Source organism: Balaenoptera ricei, chromosome 9 (assembly GCF_028023285.1).
Source record: "Balaenoptera ricei isolate mBalRic1 chromosome 9, mBalRic1.hap2, whole genome shotgun sequence".
Taxonomy (NCBI): Eukaryota; Metazoa; Chordata; class Mammalia; order Artiodactyla; family Balaenopteridae; genus Balaenoptera; species Balaenoptera ricei.
This window is the reverse complement of record NC_082647.1, coordinates 56,596,235-56,612,026: the sequence shown is the minus strand read 5'-3', so window position 1 is coordinate 56,612,026 and position 15,792 is coordinate 56,596,235. Positions and strand designations below refer to the sequence as shown.

The window sequence follows — 15,792 nt, the reverse complement described above, 5'->3', positions numbered from 1 at the left end:
ATAAGTATATGTATATATACTTATAACTGAATCACTTTGTTGTACATCAGAAACTAACACAACATTGTAAATCAACTATACTTCAATTTAAAAACATTTAAAAAAAAAAAAAAAGCTGATTCATGGGCCCCACCCAGACCTGCTGAATCAGAATCTACATTTTAAAAAGATCCCACATGTGATCTGTATACACATGGAAGTCTGAGAAGTATTCCTCCAAAATGGGGAAAGATAATAAAGTACGTGTCCAATGAGCTCAAAAAAATTAACAGAAACAAAAAACAAAAAAAACCAACCAAACAAACAAAAAAAGCAAAAACCGAAAAAAAACCAAACATGAACCATCACTGTCTCCTTTCTCATCTACACTTACGGAAATTTTATTCAGCACTCAAGACCAAGTTCCAAGTCAACCTCCTCTCTGATGTAGTAATGATGCCAGGAACAGAAATAAGCTTACTCCTATTCTAAAATCCTGTATCAGTGGTTCCTAACTTATGTGGCCCTCTTTTAAATCTATAACACTTTCATGGGACTTCCCAGGTGGTCCAGTGTTTAAGAATCCACCTGCCAATGCAGGGGACATCGGTCCGATCTCTGGTCCGGGAAGATACCACATGCCACGGGCAACTAAGCCCATGTGCCACAACTACTGAAGCCCATGTGCTCTAGAGCCTGTGTGCCGCAACTACTGAGCCCACACGCTGCAACTACTGAAGCCTGCACACTCTGGGCCGCGTGTGCCACAACCACTGAGCCTGCATGCTGCAACTACTGAAGCCCGTGTGCCTAGAGCCTGTGCTCAGCAACAAGAGAAGCCACCGCAATGAGAAGCCTGTGCACTGCAACGAGGAGTAGCCCCCACTCGCCACAACTAGAGAAAGTCTGTGCACAGCAATGAAGACCCAGCGCGGCCAAAAAAAAAAAAAAAAAACCACAAAAAACCACTTTCATGATGCAAGTCCTTATGGTTCGCTCACTTACTTATTCTTTTGAATGGCTACTGATTAAACGCATATTGTGTACTAAGAACTGTACTACTGAGGATAAAATGGTGAACAAGACACTCTGCACTTGAAATGCTAAAATTCTAGTGAAAGCCCAAGTATTGATTTGTTAGGCAGAAAATGAAAATAAAAACATCTTCAAATCAAATCAAGCACCACGGTTGCTATATAGTATTATACAAAAGATCTAGATTTCAACAAAAAATTACAAATACAGGGCTTCCCTGGTGGCTCAGTGGTTAAGAATCCACCTGCCAATGCACGGGACACTGGTTCAAGCCCTGGTCCGGGAAGATCCCAAATGCCGTGAAGCAACTAAGCCCATGTGCCACAACTACTGAGCCTGCATTCTAGAGCCCACGAGCCACAACTACTGAAGCCCGCGTGCCTAAAGCCTGTGCTACGCAACAAGAGAAGCCACCGCAATGAGAAGCCTGCGCACTGCAATGAAGAGTAGCCCCTGCTCTCTGCAACTAGAGAAAGCCCACTTGCAGCAAAGAAGACCAATGCAGCCAAAAATAAATAAATAAATTTTTTAAAAATTACAAATACACAAAGAAAAAGGAAAGTATGGCCCATACACAAGAAAAACAGTAGTCAGTAGAAACTGTCCCTGAGGAAACAAATATTGGACTTAATAGACAAAGATTTTAAATTAGCTATTTTTTAAAAAGTCAAATAAATGAAGGAAATAATGTCTAAAAAACTAAAGAAAATTATAAGAACAATGCCTCGCCAAATAGGGAATATAAAAAAAGAAAGAATTTATAAAAGAACCAAAGAGAAATTCTAGAGTTAAAAGTAAAATAACTGAAATGTAAAATTCACTAGAGGGGCTTAACAGGAGATCTGAGGAGGAAGAAGAATCAGAGCAAACTTCAATATAGTTCAACTGAAATTATCCAGTCTGAGTAAAAGAAAAAAGAATTTTAAAAAAATGAACAGATCATCAAAGACCTGTGCAACAAACATACTAACATATGAATAATGGAGACTCAGAAGGAGAGGAAAGGGTCAGAAAGAATATTCGAAGATATAATGGCTGAAAACTTCCCAAAGGTGATGAAAAACATTAATCTATGTATTCAAAATGCTCAAAGAACTCTAAGTAGGAAAAACTCAGTGAGATCCACTTTTATGATGAATAGCAAATCTCTATGACATCTCTGACTCTTGGCTAAAGCTCAAATCCCTATATATCTAAATCCTATTTCCACCTAAATATGCCAAGGCACAATCCAAATTATCATTTTTTGCCTTGTACAACACTCTTCCTCCTAAGCATCCCATCGTTCTCTACTCCTGGTCTTAGTTGGTAGCTCCACCATCCCACCCACCACCCAATCCACTCTTAACTTCTCCCTCATCTCCTTATTCTTGAAAATTCCATCATTAATGGGAGGTAGAAAATTAGCATTTATTGAGGAAAACTTTCTATGGGCCAAGTACAGCCTCCCTCTGTTCACCATTACCACCATCCTATCCTGATCACTTTGAGATCCATGTAAAACTAAACTACTTAAGGTTTCCAAATCACATCACACTGTTTCATGTCTTTGAGAACGCTGATTCTTCAGCATGGAGGTTGTCTGCCCTACTTCTTTGTCTCTAGCTAACTCTAACTTACACCTCAAGACTTGGTTCTATTACCTCTTCCTGGAAACTTTCCCAAATAACACACACAAGACTGATTTGGGCATTCCCCCAAATCATGGTACTTTAGGGCACCATGTGCATTGTTGCTAGCATGGCTCTAATCGAGGTACACAGCCTATCTTACATCCACCTTCCCCACTAGAGTGACTTTCAAGGATAGAGACTATCATATTTATCTTTGTATCCTTGGTGCTCAATCTTTGGTGTAATACAGCTGCTCAATAAGTGTTTGTTAAATCAAGCTCACAAAAAATCGCATAGGGTGCTAATGAGTGTTGTCATTACAACAACTTTACACTTAGAATGCTAGTATTTAAAAATCTGGATGAATACTTACTTCAACAGAGAAGACCTGGTCATGTTTAACTATTTCTCCACTGTGTAGAGCTCTCATTATTGTGGATTCAGGAGTCACAGCTGATCCTGATCTCTGAGAACTATTTGTGCACATCTCATCACTCTGTGATTGCTCAATATTCACAGCATGGTATGCTGACATGTCATGTTTACTACTTGAAGTTTTCCTCTTTTTTTTCTGCTTCTTAGGATTCTGCCCATCAGATTGAGCTTTCCTTTGTCGAAACTGGGCAAGCTACAGGAAAAAAAATCGTTATTGTCAAAGATAATTTTTCTTTATCAGCACTAAGAAAAAAGTAGATTTGGAGTCACTTTCTTTAAAAGATCAACCCATCACTGAAATGATGACAAAATAATGGACAACGGTTACTGTGTTTAACACAAGAATGACTACTGAATTGCAAAGAAACTAGGTATTTCTGAATGAATACTGTTCAAATGTTGAGAAGAACTGAAAATATCATGTCAAAAGAAAAAAAATTAGCCCAGAGTTGGGTAGAATAAAAAACAGGCATTCTCATTCACTGTTTAGTGAGAGTATAATCTCTGGATATGAGATTATATGAAAACATAGGAGCTCTAAATGCATTTGCTTTGTGGAATTTCTGCAACTTCCACTTACTTATATTAGTAAATGTAATTATTTCATGCAAAAAGCTTTAGCTATACAAATGATCATTGCAGACTTGTTTATAATGGGAAAAATTATAAATATTTTCAGTATCAAACAGTAGAGCCTCCTAGCCCTTAATCATTTGCATACCATCATCAGGATTTTTGCCATATCCTAGTGTCACCTAAACTTACCAGTTACTTAATATGTTTTAACTAGTGTACTTTTCTTATTTAAATTTATTTTAAAAGGATACTTTCTATCCTTGACATAAATTAAAAACAGTATCACTTGTCATTTTTTAAAAAATAAAAACAAAAATGAATACAATGAAAAATAAAACTGTATTATTAAAATTTTAGCTAGATATTTTGCTGAAGGTTCTAAGAGAAACAGGCAAGTGTTAGAGGGGTGCTAAGGATCTATGAGTATCAGACTTTTGGCTTATAAGAAACCTGGTTAAAGAAACCTGGAAAAGTAGTAACTTTTTTTTTTTACAATACTATCCACTGTTTTTTAATACTGGATCGGATATCACCTAAAATATCTCATCATTACCTATATCAGAAGTATGGATAACATATTTTGGGCAATACTAGATTAATTCAATTAAAATAATACTAATGCAAACCATTATTAATATTAAAAATATTAATGTAAACCATTATTAATAGTAAATGTTTATATACAACATTAGGTATAATATTGCAACATAACCTTTTTTAGTGAAAGGAAAATTAAGTGCATCTCTTTTAACAAAGATAAGGCAGGCCTCAGGCTCACAGCCTTCAACAATTATACCTATCTTAAATTTTAATAACATTATACACATAGGCCTGGATAAATTCTGTAAGAATATAACCATAACAACTTTGGTCTGTCTCTGGATTTGGGATTACAGGTATTTTTCCTTATGCTCACTTGAAATTTCCTTTTTGGTGCATAAATTTTCCAAATTTTATATGAAGCAACTATTAACTACCAATTCCTAAATTTAATTTGAACTCAGTCATTCTGAAAGAAACAAAAGCATAAGAACAGGTGTAAGCCCTCTGTGCCTTAAAAAGAGGAAATAGAGGAAATATACAAACATATTAATATATAAATTAGACCAATTACAAAGATGGCCAGTAAATGTCTTATGATATAAAGGATTAAAGCAATCTTGATGATGTTGATATCATTAACTATCAAAATGTGACAAATACTAGAATCTATAGAATAACATACAGCATATGTCTGCTGTAAATGAAGAAAAGTTTATAGATATGTACTGTTTACTTAACAAATGTGTCTAATTAATAAGTCAGAAATATCTAATCACTGACCCTGCAATATAAAAATATATCACATTTAAGTTTCTTCCCCAGTTGATCAGCAACTAGTCGGTTATTCTACTATCTGCTTAAGGAACAGATGCAAGACCAGTTGCCTCTATTTGTACATTAGTAAGATGCTGGAATGCATTTAAACTACTTTGGAGAGCAAATTCATTCTTAAAAATAAACCAACTGAAACACTATTATATATTATCTGTAAATAGAATCAAAAGTCTAGGGACATCATTTTAAAACGATCCCTCAGAAAGAATGTAAAAGCAAAAATATGCTAATGACATTCTTAAGATTTAAAAATATATTCAGACAGCAGAGGATATCAGGACAATAATGAAGATTTTGTTTAAAATTCCAACTCTGTTAGGATATATAATTTATATTTAATATTTATTTAGATGTACAAATACATAACAAAAGAGAAAATTTTAAAAAAAACAAACAAAAAACCCGCTGCCTGAGACAACAGTATCCATTATTAAATGAACCCAATGAAAAGGTTAATAATAGATATGGAATAAAAAGTAGAATAGGGACTTCCCTGGTGGCGCGGTGGTTAAGAGACCGCCTGACAATGCAGGGGACAAGGGTTCAAGCCCCGGTCCAGGAAGATCCCACATGCCGCAGAGCAACTAAGCCTGTGCGCCACAACTACTAAGCCTGTGTGCCACAACCACTGAAGCCCGCATGCCTAGAGCCTGTGCTCTGCAACAAGAGAAGGCACTGCAATGAGAAGCCCACACACCACAGTGAAGAGTAGCCCCTGCTCGCCACAACTAGAGAAAGCCCGCGCGCAGCAAAGAAGACCCAACCCAGCTATAAAAAATAAAAAATAAAAAAGGAGAATAGTTCTATTACAGTGTTTAGAACTAATCACTTCTAAGGACATAAAATTACCAAGACATTGTTTCAGGCCTATGTTATTGATTACATGAAGTCATATTATTTTTTCAGAACAATTAACCAGAAGGTAAACTCCATGAATGTAAGAACTTTTGTTCACTGCTATATATTCAAAATCTAGAACAGTACTCAATAAATACATGATGAGTGAAAAAAAGATAATGTACCTTTTATAGAAAAGTTAACATTAAGCAATAATTTTAAGCACTGTTCCACAGAACCTAAGAACTAAGATGAGAAACTGGCATATCTAATCCCACTATCTAAAAAAGTTCCATGGTCTCAGAATTCAAAGTGGCAATTAAATGAATTAAAATATAAAATATTCCCTCTCACCATAATCTCTCTACCCCACTAGGCAAAACAAATAAACAGAAAAACTAAACAAATGACAAAATTAAATTCTCAGAAAAACAATGCCCATAATAGCTTTTTAGGAAGAGTTCTGTTTTGTAAAAACATGAGAAAGGGAACAAGATCACATCATAAATCACATCATAAACAGCTATCTATTTTTATTTTAAATCTGAAAAATGGCAAGCTGGCAGATAAGCAAAAATCAGAAACTCTATTCAATTAGCTAATCATTTGATACTGCAATGGTACACTTTAAATTACTGGAAAAACATTTATTCTAAAACATGCTGGAAATTCAGACTACAGACATCTGTGTTTGTCATTTGGAAGCCAATTATAAAAATGTTAACATATGCAGGCACGGAAATAGCTGCAAGATTTACTGGAAAGATATCATGTCCATATACACTTGTCTTTCAAAACTAATTCAGATCTCAAGCAAATGTCTTACCCTGACCAGAACACGAATAAATAATTAAATAAAAATGACCAATAATTTATTCCATAAACTCAATATTTATTTATAAATGATCATTCTCAATAAAACAGGGAATTTTTTTAATGCTGTAAAAAAAATGCCAAGTTTTTATAATGTCACTTCAATAAAAGTACTAACTGGAATCTGTTTTGTTTCTTGAGAGTTCATCAGGTGTTTATGTGCCAGGCACAAAGCTAGACATGAGTTGAAATACACGGTCTTAACAGTAGGATCTTTTAGTCTAGGCCAGCCTAATATTTCACTGAGTGGTGAGAAACAAGGTAGAAGTTAGTGTACAATTTTGTAAACTCAACAGTCCTATGTATCTTTAAGGAGGTAGTATGGGAACTTCTCTTGTCCTGATTTTCTCAAAAAAGGCTTTCTGTAAGAGGTGTGGTTGTAGAGTTTTATAGCTGTGAAGGAAATAACTTGGCATATGACAGACAGTAGTGAGTAGTTCATTTATTTAAAAAATATTTATTGTGTTTATGGAATAAATATTGAGTTTATGGAATAAATTACCATGTGTTTGCCCTGTGCAGGGTAGGTAGTAATGAAACAGATACAAACCCTACTCCTCTGAATTGTAATCCAGGTAGAAAGAAAAAAATTAAACAAATATGGACAAATACAGAAATATATCATTTCAAGAGACAAAATGTGCTTTGAAAAAAAAGCATAGGTACTAAAGAAAGTCTAAAACAGAAAGACTTAATTTGAATGGGAATGTAAGGGAGAAGTCATGAAATATTGAGAAAAGAATGTGGAAGCTGAGATTTGAAGACAAATATGAGTTACTTGCCCAAAAGTAGCAAAATAGAACAAGAACATCTGACTCTAAATCCAGTATTCTTTCCATTATACCAATCTGCATTCCATGCATTCTGAGCTCTTTTCCTTCATTTGTCATTAAACTTAAAAACACTAACATTAAATCTAGAACACGAAGTTTAAAGGCATGAACAAATGAAATCACCAAAACAAATATTTTGACAACACTAGGGAAAAAACACACACACAACACACACATACACCAAGAAATTATAAAATATTTTTAAAATGTTATCTACTTTCTCTAGTCTTCAAAAGCAGCTATAAGCAGCTATGTTTTTACTGTAGAAAATTTAAGAAATCCTAATTAATTCTAATTATGTAACTATTTGTACCTGTCCGTGCAGCCTTTACCTTTGTGATATTCCTTAATGAACGCTGAACAAGAATGCTGTACGAGCTATTACAACAAAACTTCAGGGACCTAACTATGAAAACACAGAAGAATAACACAGTTGACCCAAACACAATTTGTATGTAGAGCTGAAGTAGGGCAACTGAAAACAAAGAAGACAAAAGCAACACTTTAAAGATGCTCTGAAGAATATTTTCCAACGATATGACAGAATACAAACTGTTGGAAAATAACAGTGCCAAATAGACCCGAGGAAATCAGATATGGAAAAGACCACAGGACTTTACCTTATGGAGCCAGCAGTCTTATTTATATCCTACAACCTCAATCAATGCAGAATTTTTCTTAAAGTTTTGGAACACCTTCATGTCTAAGAAGAAAACAGATTCTGGAACTGAAAAAGTTACCTTAATTTTGCAAATTTTAACACATGTCATTGTCTGGCACATAGTAGGCCCAACTATTTTTTGAGTGAAAATAATGTTTCAAAAAGAATATGGATTACATATATTAGAGTACTGGACTGCTGTGTTTACAGAGACTCTAATAAGCTAGCTATGTGACACTGGACAAGCCACTTAACCTCAAGAGAACTCAGTTTTTTCAACTGTACAATGAAGAGGAGGATTAGAAGGATCTCGTAAAACTTCTTTCAGTTTTACCATATGATCCAGCAAGTCTACTCCTAGGTGATATATCCTAAGAAAACAAAAACACTAATCCAAAAAGATACATGCACCCCAATGTTCACAGTAGCATTATTTACAATAGCCAACATATGGAAGCAACCTAAGTGTGCATCAACAGATGAATGGATAAAGAAAATGTGGTATACATACAATGGAATATTACTCAGCCATAAAAAAGAATGAACTTCTGCCATTTGTATCAACATGGATGGACCAGAGGGTTTTATGCTTACTGAAATAAGTCAGACAGAGAAAGACAAATACTGTATGTTTTCACTTATATGTGGAATCTAAAAAACAGAACAAATGAATATAACAAAACAGAAACAGACTCAGATATAGAGAACAAACTAGTGGTTACCAGTGGGGCAAGGGGCAAGATACAGTGGTAGGGGATTAAGAGGTACAAACTACTATGTATAAAATATTTTAAGTAAGATACAAGGATATACTGTACAGCACAGGGAATATAGTCTATATTTTATAATAACTTTAAATGGAGTATAACCTATAAAAATATTAAATCTCTATGTTGTACACTTGAAACTAATATAATATTGTAGATCAACTATATGCCAATCAATCAATAAAATTTCTTCCAGCTTTCAATGCCTAAATTAGAAAAGTTTTTTTCAACTATTCCTTTCCCTTTTTCTTCCCCGTACTCTCACTTAATTATGTAGAAGAAAAACTAGAATTCTACATTATAAAAAAGTTTCTTTTTAACTGTTGCTTGAAAAAACAGTTCAATAAACAGTATCTATTACTAAATGATCCCAAATGAAAAAAGATATAGAATAAAAAGCGGAATGATTACATTATAGTGTTCAGAACAAATCACTTCTAAGTATATAAAATTATCAAAATACTGTTTTAGGCTCATGTTACTATAAGAAGTATATGAAGTCAAATTATTATTGCAGAACAAATAACTAGAAGATAAGCTCCAGGAGGGCAGGGATTTTTAATCAAAATCAAAGCCTATGTAATACTCTTAAGTCTCGAATAGTGCCTACATGTAGGTTCTCAATAAAAATTTGTTGAGTGAAAAAAAAGATAATTTTTTCTTTTTTACAGAAAAGAGGAACCATAAGCAATAATTTTAGGCTTATTCCTCAGAACTTCAGAATACCTGTATAGTTTCTAAAAAAACAACTAAAATGATAAATCAGGTCCATGGTTACATTACTGTACAACCATACAATGTAATATTATGTACCTGTCAAAGATAATGTTTTCCAAAAAATTTAATGTGGGAAAATGCTCTCAACATAAAGCTGGGGGAGAAAAGAGGCCAAAACTGCATGCAGAGTATGATTCAAGCTAAGCTTAAAAATATACATAGAAACAAAGAATGAACAAACTAATAGTGATTACTTGTAGGTTATGAGACTATGGGTAATTGTTTTCTTTTTTGAAAGATTTTCACTGCCTCCCTCCCTCCCCCAAAGATCTGTAAAGAATATTCACTAATAAAACTATGGGCCCATATGTTAATATCACTATTTTTAAAAGGATATAATACAACTACACATCTACCAAAAATCTCATCCCAAAAGACAGAAATAAGGCAGAAGTCCCAGGAATTATGCTGTCCTGGGGCCTGGCCTCTTTCATCAGCCTCTCCAGACACCCTCTCCAGACATCCCATAAGCATAACTGCTAACAGTGACAGATTATTACACCTCACTGTTCAGATGCCACCAACTTCTGTTTCATTTCACTGTCACCTCATTTACTGCTAACACTGAACGGTGAGAACAATGGCACTCTGCCCCAACCTTATCTAGTTTCTGCATAGTATAAAGCTTAATCTCATCAAAAATAAACAAATAAATAGCAGTTCATGTAAAGGAGAATCCCTAAAACAAGGTATATCTGTAACAGATGCTATCACCCTCAGCAGCATAAATACATGCCAGCTTATCATCTGAGGTTTGTTCATTTATAAGCCACAGGTAATAGAATATTATTCTCTCTTATACGCATTTTTTTTTGCAGGAAATATTGACTTAAAAAATAAAAGAACTGCTGTATCTGGTCACTTCAATGGCCCATCCTGTCAGATATCCAGTGCCCATCAACAGCTCCAATGATCTGTCAGAGATCATTTGTGATGAAACGGGGTGTATAATAAACACATAAATATCAGTTGGCTTTGGTTTCACTTCCTCTTCCTATCTCATTCCACAACACACACACTACTCCCCGAGGACTGAGGGGCCATGGGATTATGATCTCTGCACACTTCTAGGCCCTTGGCATATGCATCGGAAAATGGGCAAAAGTTAACACAGCACCAGTGTTTGTAACAGAAAAACTGGAAACAACCCAAATGCTCATTGATATGAGAATGCTAAATGAGGTAAATTCCTATAATGGAATAGTATGCAGGTGTGAACATCTTTACATAATACTGAACAAAAAGAAAATCATTAAATACTGCTTACAATATGATACCATTAAGTTCAAAAACAGCAAAACTAATATATTATGTAAACATATGTGGTACAGAAAAGCAAGGCACTGATAAAGAAAATTCAGAATTGCAGTTACCTTAGGTAGGGAGGGGGTGGGATTAGATTGGGAAAGGTTTCAAACGTATTTGAATGTGCATACTTCTTAAACTGGGTGATAGGCATAGAGGTCGTTTTTAAAAAATCATTTTTCTTATCTATATATTTTATATGTATTCTTTTGCAGGTGACACATATTTAAGTATTTTTAAAGTATGTGTTTAGAACTTCCTGCTGAGGAAACTGGCCAGTGCTCATAGCTCCTACCATACAGGACACCCCAGCTGCTCCTCCCAGTCTAGTTTGATGAGAAAAGAGGCAGTTGATTAGATTCTTCTCTTGGAATTAGGGAACAAAGAGTTAGAAAAGATGTCCAGAAAGTAACAGAGGGGAGATGAATCTTACTGAAGGATTTGAAAATCAGTGCATGATGCAATAATCATATAAATATCCCTAAACTCACCCATAAAGTACATTTATGCTATCAACCTACTAGTCATGTTGCAGACTTAAATACTTTCTTGTGTATTCAGCACAGCCAGTTTTCCTTCTGACGTTAAATCATCCTTACTTCTTTAGTTGCACACCAAGTAAAGTAGCTGGCATATAAGAGTTCATGATGTATAATCACCTAGTTTTGCAGAATCACACAAATTAGCTATGTCAGTGGGTCCCAAACTTTACTGCACATTGAGGATCTTTAAAAAATAGTGAGTCCTGGATCACACCTCAGACTTTCTGATTTGGGGTTGGAGTGTGACTTAGGCTTTGAAATTGTTTAAAGCTTTCCAGAGGCTTCTAACGTGAAGCAAAGTTTGGGAACCACTAAGCTAGATGCTTACTCTATGAATTGATTTGCTTGCACTATTTAAATAATTTTTCTCTCCCCCTTCTTTTTTTTTTTAAGTGTCTATAGTGGGAAACAATTCCATTGAATAGAACAAATTTGGGGATTCATCTTTAATTTTTGGTCATGTGCAAACCGATGTACAAGCAAAACAAGCTGATCTGCAAAGAGAGGAGCATCAGATATTGTGAAAGTGAAATAAGGGATGATAGAGAGAATGGCATTGGTTCCAAATGGCTGTTCAGTTTCCCATGAGGCCCAACTATACTTCTCTTAGCTTCCCTTGATATCTCTCTATCTTTACTATAACCCTCTTATTCTCTCCTTCACTTAACTAATCAGTTTTTTGGGAACAAAGTACCCTGCTAGAAGTAGGGTGCTTACATTTAGCTATTTGAATCAGTCAATATTTTATATTAAAAAAAAAAAAACCTCATGGTTTTACTGCTTCATCTGTATAGCAATAACATACACCTGCCACCTGGTGGCAGCATACCTACCTGAATATGGGATATGTTTTTTGGAAAACAGTAACCCTTTTCAAAGGTTAAACATGTCAAATATACATTCTTTGACAGTTTTTGGCTACTTTTAGGATAAAATCCATACTGTCTCAACTAACACATATGGCTCCTCATTATCTGATCCCAGCCTATTTCCCCAATCTAGTTTTCCAGCATGAGAATAATGATGATGATGGTTAATACTTCTTGAAAAGTTTTTATAATCTGACAATCTTCTAAGAGCTTTATATGTATTAGCTGAATCTTCACAACAACCCTAAGGCAGGTACTATTATTTTTCTCATTTTCCAGATGGGAAACAGAAGTACTGAGAAGTTTAAGCAACTTGCCTAAAGTCACAAAGCTAATAAACTGCAGAGCCAGAATTTGATCCCAGACTGTCTCGTCTAGTCCAAGCTCATAACCACTACTATTATACTGCTTTTCACAAAAAAATCTTTGAAAAAGTAGGTAGCATTCACCTCTCTTTCCTGATTCACATTCATTCTCCATCCCACAGTAATCTGAATTCTTCGTTTCCCTTTCTCACCAACTGTTGCTAAAGCTCAAGGTCACTTTTCAAGTCTCCATCATGCTTGATTTCTCATTTTTGACAAGTGGCCACTCCTCCTTACTTGAAACTCTTCCCTTAGCCTCACAGATATCATCATCTCCTAGCTTTGTAAACAGTTTGTATCCAGTATCCTTTGCAGATACTTCTCCACCTGTTTTTTAAACATGGGTGTTTCCACAGGATTCAACTCTCAGTATGCATGCCATTTAGTCGTCGTCTTGAGTGAACTCCCCATTCCCAGAGTGTCAGCCAGTATCTTTAAGCCAAATATTTATCTCTAGCATGGCCTTCTAAAGGAAGACTCATATTCAGTTTTACACTGGGCCACTCTTCTAGGATGTCCTCCGACTCAATGTATCCAAAACAAAAGTCATCTTCATCTTACTAAAATATTTGTTACCCTCCAAAAATGCCCACATTTCCTATCTCAGAGACCCATTTCACTCAAATCCTCTTTTCCCCCAAATTTGTCCATGTTCCCCTATCTCAGAGACCAGCACCTACATCCCTTAAGTTGCTCAAGTCAGAAAACTAGAGTCTTCTCTTATCTTAGTCTGTTTGGGCTGCTATAACAAAATATCATAGACTGGGTGGCATATAAACATCAGAAATCTATTTCTCACAGTTCTGGAGGCTGTAAGTCCAAGATCAGGGAACCAGCAGATCTGGTGTCTGGTGAGAGCCCACTTTCTAATTCACAGATGGCCATCGTTTTGCTATAGCCTCACATGGTGGAAGGGGGCAAGGAATCTCTCTTTTGTAAGGGCAGTAATCCCATTTATAAGGGCTCTGCCCTCATGATTTAGTCATTTCCCAAAGGCACCACCTCCTAATACAATCACCTTGCGGGGGTACGATCGCTACATATGATTTCTAGGGGGAAATGAACATTCAGATCATAGCATCTCTCTTACCCTTTACAACCATTACCAAGGCCTCTCAATCCTACCTCCTAAACAGTGACCAAGGATATAAGAGCCAGTGCAGGGCTGAAGTTAAGAACACAATCTCTTGGGTCAGAGTGGGTTTGAATCCTTGTTCTGCCACCATGACTTTGTGCAAATTACTTAACCTCTCTGGTTTTCCCACCTATAAAATAGGGATAGAAACACTATCCACAGCTCTTAGAATAATTATAAGGATTAAATAAGAAAATGAATGTAAAACGCTTAGCATAATGCCTAGCATTAGAAAGTGCTCAAAAATTGGTAGCTACTATCATCACAAATTCATACTCTTCTTTCTTCCACTGTCACCCTTCCCACTGTCCAAGTGAAAGACAATGAGGCAGAAACAGAAGTGGGGATAAATCAAGAAATATTTAGAAGGTAAAATCAGCAGAATGTGGTGATTGGTTGGCTCTGAAAGGTAAAGGAGAGTGAGTCAGGGAAACCAAATAGAAGGTGAGATAATGTGGGCCTATTGGGTTGTGGTGTTAGAATGGGAAGAAAAAGGCTAAGTAGGAGACAAATTTTGAATAAAAAACAATTAATGGGATTGGGTTATGAGTACACAGGATACAGGAAGATAACTGCAGAATAATTCAAAGGGTTTTAGTTTTCAACTGAGATGCTTTCTCAATAGGTATAAACTACTGAGCCTCAAAAATATGATGGCACATAAAATAGAAAACAAGAACATTAAAATTATTTATTTATTTATGTTTGGCTGCGTTGGGTCTTCGTTGCTGCGCATGGGCTTTCTCTAGTTGTGGTGAGCGGGGGCTACTCTTCCTTGCGGTGCACGGGCTTCTCATCGCAGTGGCTTCTCTTGTTGCGGAGCATGGGCTCTAGGTGTGCAGGCTTCAGCAGCTGCAGCACGCAGGCTCAGTAGTTGCGGCATGTGGGCCCTGGAGCGTGCGGGTTTCAGTAGTTGCAGCATGTGGGCTCAGTAGTTGTGGTGCATGGGCTCTAGGGCACACAGGCTTCAGTAGTTGTGGCACACGGGCTCAGTAGCTATGGCTCGCAGGCTCTAGAGTGCAGGCTCAGTAGTGGTGGTGCACAGGCTTAGTTGCTCCGTGGCATGTGGGATCTTCCCGGACCAGGGATCGAACCTGTGTCCCCTGGATTGGCAGGCAGATTCTTAACCACTGTGCCACCGGGGAAGTCCCAAACATTAAAAATTTTAAATCCAACTCACAGAGGGAAAAAAAAACTATATAGACTTTTTTTTTTTTTAATAAATAAATTTATTTATTTTTGGCTGCGTTGGGTCTTTGTTGCTGTGCGCAGGCTTTCTCTAGTTGTGGCGAGCAGGGGCTACTCTTTGTTGCAGTGCATGGGCTTCTCATTGCGGTGGCTTCTCTTGTTGCGGAGCATGGGCTCTAGGCATGCAGGCTTCAGTAGTTGTGGCACATGGGCTCAGTAGTTGTGGCTCACGGGCTCTAGAGCGCAGGCTCAGTAGTTGTGGTGCACGGGCTTAGTTGCTCCACAGCATGTGGGATCTTCCCAGACCAGGGCTTGAACCTGTGTCCCCTGCATTGGCAGGCGGATTCTTAACCACTGTGCCACCAGGGAAGTCCCTATATAGACTCTTTTGTCATAAGACTAAAACACCGATGCCTAATAAAATTACTTATACTGCATTTTACCCTTTTAATTAAAAAATATATATATATTCTTCTCACCTAAAAAAAAAAAACCCAAATTATTATCTTCTCTTTTTCTCAAACTTTATTAAAAATTGCTATTGATTAAAATGGAAAAGTGAGAGTTCTCTTGTTAAAGGGAGTAGAAATGCTCAGACATATATTTTCATTAGAAGAGGAATTTA

General features: G+C 36.2%; 1 protein-coding gene across 11 annotated transcripts in view; it reads right to left on the bottom strand.

The window, feature by feature from the left end:
- Positions 1–15,792, bottom strand: part of AKAP9 (A-kinase anchoring protein 9) — a 150,214-nt gene that overhangs the window by 125,779 nt on the left and 8,643 nt on the right. For 10 of the 11 annotated variants that reach the window (XM_059933800.1, XM_059933803.1, XM_059933805.1 and 7 more), the window contains exon 2: positions 3,001–3,255. The exons of the other annotated variant lie outside the window; for it this stretch is intronic. In XM_059933800.1, coding sequence (XP_059789783.1) covers positions 3,001–3,255 — 255 coding nt within the window. The remainder of the gene's footprint in view (positions 1–3,000; positions 3,256–15,792) is intronic. 11 annotated transcript variants of the gene reach the window in all.